This window comes from Lolium perenne, chromosome 1, assembly GCF_019359855.2.
Source record: "Lolium perenne isolate Kyuss_39 chromosome 1, Kyuss_2.0, whole genome shotgun sequence".
NCBI classification, from domain to species: domain Eukaryota; kingdom Viridiplantae; phylum Streptophyta; class Magnoliopsida; order Poales; family Poaceae; genus Lolium; species Lolium perenne.
This window is the reverse complement of record NC_067244.2, coordinates 72,239,036-72,250,463: the sequence shown is the minus strand read 5'-3', so window position 1 is coordinate 72,250,463 and position 11,428 is coordinate 72,239,036. Positions and strand designations below refer to the sequence as shown.

The following is an 11,428-nucleotide window of genomic DNA, read 5'->3' as shown; positions in this document are numbered from 1 at the left end:
GCCGGTGGCTATGACGAAGCACCACGCCTGCGTCCAGCCCAAGCCGTCCATGGCGCAGCGACGAAGATTTTTCTGCCGAAGTCCAGAGAAGTTATAAGCTTGGTGAATTGGCACATTTGAGGCTGAGGCCCATTGACGGCCCATATGCTTCCCTGTATTTCTATTTGCCCATTTGGGGAATTGGGCCCAAGACCAAGCCCAAGCCCAAGCTAAAGCTATCCCCAAGCCGTTGCAACTGCCCAGAGTGTACCAATCCGACGACTTTAGGGTTTCCACACCACTCCGAATCCAACCAGCGGCCATGGCGACGGTGGCGGCGGCGAAGGGAGGCGAGAAGCCGGCGCTGAGGAAGCCCGTATTCGTCAAGGTGGACCAGCTCGGCCCGGGCACCGTCGGACACACCCTCACCGTCAAGGTCGTCAGCGCCAAACCCATCGCCCCCCGCGCGCGCGCCGCAGGCGGCGGGCCCGCTGCCTCCCGCCAGGTCCGCATTGCCGAGTGCATCGTCGGTGACGAGACCGGGGTCATCGTCTTCACCGCCCGCAACGACCAAGGTGATTCTGGTTTCCACTTGTATTCCTACTGTTTAGTAGTTGTGTGCCGGGTTTATAACGCAGAGCTTTTTTTATGCGTGCGAGATTTATAATGCGGAATCGGATTGATATGGCCGTTCGCAATCAAAAAAATGCACTCGGAATTTCACAAATGTTATTTGCACTTGTACACATGATTTTTATTAAAAAAATTGACATATGGAAAGTCGCATGTTAATTTGGTTAACCAAAAAATGTGTTTTCAGCTGCAACCGTGCAGCTTGTTTATAGCAGGTTAATAACCACTGCAGACTGCCGCTAGTACACCATGCTCTGGTTTCTTCAGTTCAACAAGGAGCGGTCAGTTTAGTAAAATAACATGTTCAGATGCAACAAAGCGAGAGCGAAACGGACATCGTTCCAGGGGTAGCTGCTTCCTAGCCTGCTGGTTAGGATCCGAGAACAAATCACCCGTGAGCTCGCTTGGCTTTTGATATTGTTCACTGGCAACATCGACCATCCTTATAATAGACCATGCACTTTCTTAATCATGTTATTTGGACATGACTTGAAAGAAAGTCACATATGGAAAGTCACATGTTATTTGGGTTTCCAAAATATACGTTTTCAGCTGCGGCCTTGCAGCTTGTTTCCCAGGTCAATAACCACTGTTGGTTGCCGCTAGCACACCATGTTCTGGTTTCTTCAGTTCAACAAGGAGTGCTCATAGTAAAATAACATGATTAGATGCAACAAAAACGAGCACGAAATGGACATCGTTCCAGGGGTAGCTGCTTCCTAGCCTGATGGCTTGGATCCGAGAACAGATCACACATGTGCTCGCTTGACTATGCATATTTGTCACTGGCAACATCTGCCATCCTCATAAAAGACCCTGCACTTTCCCAATTCGCTCCCCATAGTTCTGTGGTCCAATTTTAGTTAGAATCACTTTTCATTTCATTTGATGAATAGATTTCTCGGGCGGTGGAGTATTGCCCTGACCTGTTGCCAATCATATATCTACTTGGCTTCTGGTCTCGTTACTTCACACTACGGCCCTGTTTGTTTGGGCTTCCACTTCTGCTTTTACTGCTTTTAGAGGTCCAAAAGCAGAAGCGCAACCAAACAGCCAAAAATAGAAAAGCGCTTGGCAGAAGCGCTGTGGGCAAATGCACTACGGGAACCGCAGTCGATCGAAGCAGCCCGGGAGGTGCTTTTGCCTGCTTCCCGAGCTTCCGAAATACGGTGGACAAAATTACCCTCATGACTTCGGAAGTACTACAAAAAAACTGCCACCGAGAGGTGCCCCCAGACTGACAGAGTTCCCATTTCCCCCACGCGCTCCATCCTTCTCCCTGTCCCGAGGGTTTCCGCCGCCAGCTCCCCCACTCTCCGTTCCCGCCGCCAGCGCCCCCCCTCTCCGTCCCTGAATCGGCCGGGGCGCCATCTCCGAAGTGGCAGGAGGAGCTCGTCCGCCGTCGGAAGCTCAGCGACCGCCGCCCTGACCCATCCGCCGCCTCCGGCCACTTCCGCGACCATCTCCACCCACGGAAGCTCGCCGCCGGGCTTGATTCGGCCGCCGACGGCCGCCCGGACGAGCTCGTCTCCGCCTCCGCCGACTCTGCCTCCGGCCTTCTCCGCCCGGTCGAGCTCGTCTGCCGAGCTAGCCGAGGCCTGCCGGCGCGTGGAGCTCGTCCCCGTGCTCGCCGGCGCGTGGAGCTCGTCCCCGTGCTCGCCGGCGCGTGGAGCTTCCTTGAGCGCGTCCGGCCGCCGCCGCCGTTCCGGCCGCTGTTCCGTCTTCCAGCTCGCGCCCGTCGCCCGCATCCTGTCGTCGTCCTGCCCGTGAAGGTTGCGGTGGAGCGAGGAGAGGAGGCGGAGGTGCCGCGCGCGGTCGAGGTGGAGGTGGCGGGAGGCTGTGGCGAGCGCGGCGGCGGAGGCGGCCGCGTCCGAGGCCTGCTTCCGGATCTGCTCGCGCGGAGGCGGCCGCGTCCGAGGCCTGCTTGTGCTTGGGGAAGAGGAGAGAATAGTGTTTGGGTTTGGGTAGTGGCAGAGGATACATGGCAGTGTCGTGTAAATAAACCAGAAAAAAGACTAATCGTGTAAATGTCACATGTCTTGTAATATAAATGTCACAACACTCTCATATTATCTTGAATATATCTAGTAATATAAATGTTACAACACTCTCATATTATCTTGTATATATGTAATGTTTTATACTTTATATGAACAAGTCTTGTTAAAATTAGTTGATTCGTGTCAAATCAACATTTATACAACTTCTTCAGTATTCAGGGGCATTTCAGAGATTTCATCCGTCATCACAGCTACAGCAGCCATTAACAGCACTCCTGCCAAACATCAAATTTCTGCTTCTCACAGCTGCTTCCCACAGCTGCTTTTCCACAGCTCAACAGCTACAGCTGCTTCTCAAAAGCTGCAGCCCAAACAAACAGACCCTACAGGTCCTGAAGCCACACTGCTTGTCTGCCTCTGACCTGGGTTGCTGTCTTCTTGGTGGCGCTGCAGGGTGCCCAACCTAGCCGAATTTTGGCCACGCCAAGCAACATGATGACTAGTCTTCCTGCCCTGGAGATGGGTGATTGGCCCTTCCAGCCTTTGCGGTATCCACCTATAGACCATGGCAACTAACATTAGGAAAGTCACACACTCAATGTTCACAAAGGCACTGGGCGCTAGTTGGCCAGCAGCCTAGCTCTTAGCTGATTAGGCAGACTACGATTAACGAGTTAGCTGTGAAGATGTTGCCAGGTCTAGTGCTGCGTGTCTGCTTTTTAAGTTTCCCAAGGTATCCATGTGTCGCCATATTATGTACTATCACCTGAAATTTGACATATGCAGTCCTGATCTAAATCGTATTATGTTCCAGAGGTAGCTGCTTCCTAGCCTGCCTAGGATCCGAGAACAAACCGCACATGTGCCTGCTTGGCTATGGATATTTTTCACTGGCAACATCGAGCATCCTTATAAAATACCCTGCACTTTCATAATTTGCCCCCATTGTTCTGTGGTCTAACTTTGGTTAAAATCACATTTCATTCCATTTAATGAATAGATTTCTCGGGCGGTGGAGTATTTCCCTGAGCTGTTGCCTATTATTACATATCTATAGCCCAACCTAGCTGCATCTTTGCCATGCCTCAACATGGTGGCTAGCCTTCCCGCCCTGGGTGTTTGACCCTCCTAGGCCTTTGCAGTGTCCAGGTATACACGATGGTAGCTAACATTAGGTAATTCACACAGCCAATGTTCCCAAGCACTGGGTGTTAGTTCAGCGGCAACCTAGCACCTAGTCCCTCCGTTCCTTTTTAGTATTACCTCAAATTGGACAGGGAACGGAGGGAGTAGCTGATTAGGCAGGTACGATTAACAACAGGCTAGGTGTGAGGTTTTCGCCAGGCCTATAGGCATCACCTTGGAAGGCTATGTGGCTGCCTTTGAAGTTTTCAAAAGTGCCCATGCGTCTCCCCTATTTCGTAATATTACCTCAAATTGGACATATGCCAAAATGTTTTTTTTGTTTGACAGTGCAAGTCAGTGATCATATGTTGTATGCTTGTATCCACATAGCTCACCTTGTCTTAAAGAGGAAATCGCATAGCTGCCACCATTTTTTTGGCTACTTCCCAATATAACACAGACATCAAATGTTGCCAAAATTCATTCCTTCCGACCCAAAATATCACTATCAGCTAAGAACAGCTAACATGTGGAGCAAAAGACCCAAATGCTCTGGATTGTTCTCATTAAGAACAACACGTAACAAGTAATCTAGTTAATTCCTTGGAGACCAATTCTCTGACCACACCAAAACTTGTTGATGAAATCCTAAATAGATAGTCCTAGCAAGCAGTGGCAAGTCACCAGGACGCCCTCGCCTAATGTGCAACGCCGTGGTGGCAATAACATTCTGTCCTCCTTGGCCATCATAGCATGCCGATGGCATCCAGTCTAAACTTCCTCGCAGCTCAAGATGAGTAACCGACAAAGGGGTTGAGGAGTGTCACAAGAGTCAAGGACTTTGAAGAGCAGGTGCTCCAGATTGTGTGACAGATACATGAAAAAGGGGTATATGACAATATGAGGTAGGAGCAGGACATCGCCTGGTTGAATAGGTTGGGCAAGATCTAGTATGGAGGGATATTTTTCCATTTAAAATAAAGTTGAACTGTACAGTGTACACATCCTGTTGACTAACAATAGTGAGTTGAAAACTAAAATCAGTGGTGTTTGGCAACCTTGAATATTTTGTTCTTATTTTGGATAGTACTGGTGCGGAGGCAATTTCGCCCATCCTTAATTATAGTTCTTTCAATGCTGCCAAACCAGTTCATTTCTATCCTTGTGTGTTGTAGATATCAACCTTCCATTTTGGTTGTCACTTTTCCACTTGTGAAGGTTGGTCTTATTTCTTTTTGATGTAGTGCTTTCATAGTTTTCATCCTTCCCTACACATTGTTCAAAGCATAATAATTGTGTTATTTAGTAAACCTGACAAGCACTTCTATTCTCGAAAGGTTCTAATGCTAATGTCTTAGATAATCTTGTCTGATAAAAGCTGTACAAGATTTTCAGTGAAAAGGTTGAGTGTCATACAGTTTAACTTTAGAGGCTTAGATGATTTTGCAATTTCAGGGGTATGCTGTACTTGAGTTTGATTTTCCATTGTATGTTTACCCAACTAGGAAGTACCTCATACAGCACCTTGTTTTTTCCATTTAGAAGCCATTGTTTGGTATGTCTCTAGCACTTGGACACATCTACATGATAAGTTCTTGTTTGTTCTGTGATGGTTGTCATGTTTTCTGCTATCCACCTTTGCATGTCTTGTTTCTTTTTTGGGGTTCAAATATTTCACGCAAATCTTTATTTGCATGAACGACAGTCTGTATTTCTGTGTATGCGCCTGTAACCTGATGATACTGTTTGTTATTTTTACAGTTGACTTACTGAAGCCAGGCACTACGGTGCTTTTGAGGAATGCGAGAATTGATATGTTCAAGGGGTCGATGAGGCTTGCAGTCGACAAGTGGGGGCGCGTGGAGGTTACCGAGCCTGCTAGTTTTACCGTGAAAGAGGACAATAACATGTCACTAGTAGAGTACGAGCTGGTTAACGTGGCTTAGTGGTCGGTCTAACTGTTTTCTTTTGCTTCCATAAGAAAGCATGTCGAACTTCAGGAAGAATTTCTATGTTTATCTGTTTGCTGCTGGTGTTAAATTTTTTGGCCAGCGAGATTTACACGAAATCCATTTGTGCATCCATGAAAAAAGGGCTAGTAGCTAGTTTTATTGTGGCCCCTATGGCTCATTGTATCATTGGCATTAAGGTTGGTTGCCCTTGGCGCTGCATGATAATTGCCACGCAAATGGAGTTCGACAATGGTGGCTTGCAAGTGCGGAGAATCCCTCAAAACGCTGGTTAGCGATGGAGAGGGAAACAGCGTGACCTTGTTCCATGCAGATACGAGAACAGCACTCCGGCCAAGATTGCTGACTGTGACTGGCCCTGCACAGTAACTACACCCGTGACAGTGGAAGAGAATAGATGCCGGTGGAGACGTGGAGTTGAAGATAAGAGGCCCTGCACACACAGTAGCTAGTTCCGACAGACGCCAAGGCGTGATTGTCACATTCCGTGGAAGAGAAGAGATGCCGGTGGAGGCCTGGATTGGTGGGCCACTTGCACGATTCCAGGCTCCGGCCGGCGTGCACCTGCGACTGTGGCACCAATCACCAATTCGCCATGGCACGCCACTACAAGTCCACAACTCGATTCCAAAGCGCCAAGGTTTCTTTCTTTTACCCACGGGTTCACTGATGTATTCATAGAGTGTATATATCTCCAAGATCTAGCATGGTTATGCCTTCCCGGCGGTAAGGCCAGGCGCTACATGGATGCATGTACATGGCTCCAAGCCTCTGAGGCCATCGGCCGGCAGGACCATGCATCCATGTGTTGCGTGTACCTTGTTGTAGCAGGGCTAGTATGATATCCCAGTTTACCGAACTCTCTTTACTCGGTTTCGGAACAAAAGGAAACTCTCTCAAAAAGAGACTGCTGGGGTACAGCTACGTATATTCCTCATCAAACTACTACAATGCTGGTCTAAAGATGAGTACTGTAGGAGGAATTTCAGGATTGACCAGCACCTTTAAAATAACACATGCATTAATATTAGATGGAGATGGTGGTTTACGCAATTGGACATTTCTTGATATGAACACCACCTTGTGTGTTCAAAATGCATGCTACTCCTCATAGTAGGACTACCAATTCCACAAATAATACTACCACTGTTCCTAAATATAAGCCTTTTTAGATAGCTATTTTTTCCTATAAAAAATATTTATATTTTAGAATGGGGGTAATATGTTATTAGATAATAATAATAAAACATGCATTCAAAATATATTTTTTAAATCAAAACTTTTCTTTTTGATTCTTCGCCATGTCTAACGATACAGCCTGAAAAAGTTCAGCTTCCGGCCTCTCCAGCATAGATGCACCCAGCCAACATGTACAACAACACAAACATGAACAAACGTAGCAAATTTTGTTGTTGCTAGAAATAAAAGAAAAACAAACCCTAATGCCACCGTAGGGCTCATGATACCAAAATACGGAGACTAGGTCGCCAGTCGCCACCCATGTTGGGAAACCTAGTCCCTGAGTGATAGTGATCAACATATAGAGCATAAGCTCCAACCACTCAAGAAGGATCAAAGCATGGAACCGAGTTGAGAGCTCCCTCAAACAATTAACAATCACATTAGCAGTGCATCGAGAGGAGGTGATAAGTTGGGTGCACGTGGCTCTAGAAAGAGGATAAGCAAAAAACGCAGCCTCATGATTTCTGTATATACGGTAGTTGTAGAATCTATTTGTACTCCAATGATTATTGCAATTATATTATTGATATACAAGTTGTTAACTCAACAATATATAAATATACCAAAGGCCTACTAATTAGGTACGGGAAATCCTATTGTTGACTACCGCATAGCGAGATATGGTAACATTGCATTACCAGTCCTATATAAAAAAATGTGTTTGCATTGCATAGTGTTGGCAAAACATTGACCATTTGTGTAAATTTCATCTAAGTGTATGCTGATCTAAGTGGATGCTAGAAAGACGATCCATAAGCTGTTCCAAGCGGTCAAACTTTGGTCGATCAAAACGTGCTGAAACACTGGACTTGGCCCATTGCGTTCCATAACTGATGCAACCGATGTATTTTTAACCCTTGCAGTGTTGCATAGACTTGAATATTGTTGGATGGAGGATGTATTTACAAACAAGATATCCTCCCATAATATCACATGAGATCCATCTTTGAGAGTTTTTTTTTTTGCGAAAATTTTGCCGATCTATTAATAATCATCAACAACAATATAAACAGATTCAAAAGTAATAAAATCACAAGTAGGTCTTTCGACCACCTAGCGACAATTACAAACACTGACGCGCGCCGCCGTCCTCGTCCCTCCATCACCGGAACCGGGTAAAGCTTGTCGTTGTAGAGCTTGTTGTAGTAGACAAACGAGAAGTCGTCGTGCTAAGGCCTCAAAGGACCAGCACACCAGAGAGCAACCATCGCCAAAGATGACAACCGTAGATCGGAAGAGACTAACCTGAAACCACACAAACGAACACAAAAACCGATTGGATCCCGCGAGACCTACCGGGCACATGCCTCATCATCCCAAAGAAGACACTAAAAATAACCTAACAAAGAACGAAAACCCTCCCGCGGACGAGAGGCCATGGTCTGCCACACCTCCAAGGTCATGTTATATTGTGATCCAAATTCATATACTAAAGGGAGGCTAACTTCTAACGAGCGGAGCGAGGCCCGTCACCGGGTAGGCTTGGGCCGAAGCGTAGCGGAGTCTGAAGTTAGCCCATATATCGTGCCCTGCAGGGACGCCTGCGAAGGGGGTGCGAGGGGTGGCAGCCCCCCACGGTACGGTACAGATCATTGGCACCGCCTATATATATATATATCTTGTAAGCCGTCGGCTAGGGTTTATCAGATTATAAGATAACCCACTGCGTTTGTAAATACTCCCCGATATAGTGAAGTTTTGTTGGCTGGCGCCCGTGGTTTTTTCTCCTTCTGTGTTGGAAGGGGTTTTCCACGTTAAATCTTGTGTCTCCGCTGCGTTTACCATTATCGTTCTTCGTTATTTGCTTGTCGCTTTTATAACAAGTGGTATCAGAGCCCGTGTTTCAATCTAGGGTTTTGTGACATGTCTTCCTTGAAGTTCGATCTACCGCAGCTGGATTATACCACGAGATTTTCTCTGTGGCAAGTGAAGATGAGGGTGATCCTTACCCAATCTTCTAATCTGGATGAAGCTCTTGATGGATTTGGCAAGAAAGATGCCAAAACCTGGACCGACGATGAAAAGAGGAAAGACCGTAAGGCTTTTTCATTAATTCAGCTTCATCTATTCAACAATATCTTGTAGGAAGTGTTGGCTGAGAAATCCGCAGCGGCGCTGTGGTTGAAACTGGAATCGATCTGCATGTCCAAAGATCTAACCAGTAAGATGCACGTGAAGATGAAGTTGTTCTCGCACAAGCTGCAAGAAGGTGCGTCAATGATGAATCACCTATCGATCTTTAAAGAGATCGTTTCTGATTTGCTGTCCATGGAGGTAAAATATGATGATGAGGATCTCGCTCTTATACTGTTAGTCTCGTTGCCTAATTCTTTTGCGAATTTTTGAGACACCTTGTTATACAGCTGTGATGAACTAACCCTTGCCGAAGATTATGAGGCCCTCCAGCAGAGGGAAAAGATGAAATCTATGGTGCAGGCAGAGGGTTCGTCATCGAAGGCAGAAGCACTGCAGGTCCGAGGCAGGACCGAGAACAGAAACAACAACTACAACAACTACAATAGAGATAAGAACAAGACCGACAGAGGTCGCTCAAAGTACAAGGGACGAGATGGTAAGTTCTGCAAGTATTGTAAGAAAACTAGCCACAATATTGATGATTGCTGGAAGTTGCAGAACAAGGAGAAAAGAAACGGTACTTACCAACCGAAAAATAAATCTGAGGGTGATGGTAAGCCTTCTGTTGTTTCCAGTGATAATTCTGATGGCGATTGCCTAGTTGTGTTTGCTGGTTGTGTTTCTGGTAATGATGAATGGATCCTTGATTCTGCATGTTCGTTTCATATTTTCTGTAACAAAGACTGGTTCAGTTCTTATGAGTTTGTGCAGAGTGGAGATGTTGTGCGTATGGGAGATAACAACCCACGTGAGATCGTGGGTATTGGCTCCGTTCAGATCAAGATGCATGATGGCATGACACACACTCTGACAGATGTGAGACACATACCTAGCATGGCCAGAAATCTGATCTCTCTCAGTACCCTTGATGTTGATGGGTACAAACACTCCGGTTCTCACGGAGTTCTGAAGGTATCAAAAGGTTCTCTCATTCACATGATTGGTGATATAAATTCTGCAAAATTATATGTTCTAAGAGGTAGCACTTTATCTGGTATTGTTGCTGCTGTTATTCCCGATGAACCTGGTAAAACTAATCTGTGGCATATGCGGCTTGGGCATATAAGTGCACATGGCATGGCAGAATTGCACAGGAGAGACCTGCTAGATGGCTACAATTTGAGTAAGTTTGAGTTATGTGAGCACTGCATTTTTGGTAAGCATAAAAGAGTTAAATTCAATGCTTTCATTCATACTACTAAAGGTATTCTAGATTATGTGCATGCTGATGTGTGGGGACCTTCCCGCAAGACTTCTCTTGGTGGTGCAAATTACATGTTTACTATCATACATGATTACTCTACAAAAGTGTGGCATTTCTTTCTGAAACATAAATCCGATGTGTTTGATGCTTTTAGAAAGTGGAAAGTTCTGGTAGAGAAGCAAACAGAAAAGAAAGTTAAAATGCTTCGTACTGACAATGACATGGAGTTTTGTTCTATTGTTTTCAATGATTATTGCAGCGACGAAGGCATTGTCAGGCACCACACCATCCCATATACTCCTCAGCAGAATGGTGTGGTGGAGAGGATGAACAGAACCATCATCTCCAAGGCTCGCTGCATGTTGTCCAATGCTGGTATGCATAGACGTTTTTGGGCTGAAGCAGCCTCCACCGCTTGTTAGTTGATAAACAGGTCACCTTGCATTCCGCTTGATAAGAAAACTCCTATTGAGGTATGGTCTGGTTCATCTGCTGATTATTCACAGTTGAGAGTTTTCGGTTGCACTGCTTATGCTCATGTTGATAATGGAAAGCTAGAGCCTAGGGCTATTAAGTGTGTGTTTCTTGGTTATGGTTCAGGAGTTAAGGCATACAAGTTATGGAATCCTGAAACTAAGAAAGTTTTGCATAGCAGGAATGTTGTCTTTAATGAGGCTGTCATGTTTTATACGAGTTCATCTACAGATGTTACTGATGTTGTTGATTTTTATGATAATTCTGATGATGAACAACAGAGGATTAGCGTGCAGGTGGAGCACGTGGAGGAGAAAGAAAATGATGTTGCTGAAAATGATAACACTGTTGTTCAGCACTCACCACCTGTTTTGCAGCAAATAAATAGTTCTATTGATGCTGATAGACCGAGGCGTAACAAAGGTCCACATGCTCGTTTAATTAAAGAATGTAATCTTGTTCATCATGCTTTGAGTTGTGCTGAACAGGTGGAGCATGATACAGAAACTGCTACATATACTGAGGTCGTTGCATCCGTTGACCGCGTGAAGTGGATTTCTGCTATGTAAGAGGAGATGCAATCGCTTGACAAGAATGGCACATGGGATGTTGTGCTCTTTCCTAAACAAAAGAATGTTGTCCGCTGTAAGTGGATATTTAAAAGA

General features: G+C 45.8%; 1 protein-coding gene across 1 annotated transcript; it reads left to right on the top strand.

The window, feature by feature from the left end:
• Nucleotides 1–229: 229 nt before the first annotated feature.
• On the top strand, nucleotides 230–5,817 carry LOC127297099 (uncharacterized protein At4g28440). The gene is made up of 2 exons (XM_051327366.2): nucleotides 230–554; nucleotides 5,499–5,817. The coding sequence occupies exons 1-2, from the start codon at nucleotides 302–304 to the stop codon at nucleotides 5,681–5,683; spliced, it is 438 nt and encodes a 145-aa protein (XP_051183326.1). The 5' UTR covers nucleotides 230–301; the 3' UTR covers nucleotides 5,684–5,817.
• The last annotated feature ends 5,611 nt before the right edge of the window (nucleotides 5,818–11,428 follow it).

Coding starts and splice junctions, on each gene's coding strand:
- LOC127297099 (XM_051327366.2), top strand. CDS start 302: ATGGCGACGGTGGCGGCGGCGAAGGGAGGCGAGAAGCCGGCGCTGAGG. Junction 555..5,498: donor CACCGCCCGCAACGACCAAG/GTGATTCTGGTT, acceptor TTATTTTTACAG/TTGACTTACTGAAGCCAGGC.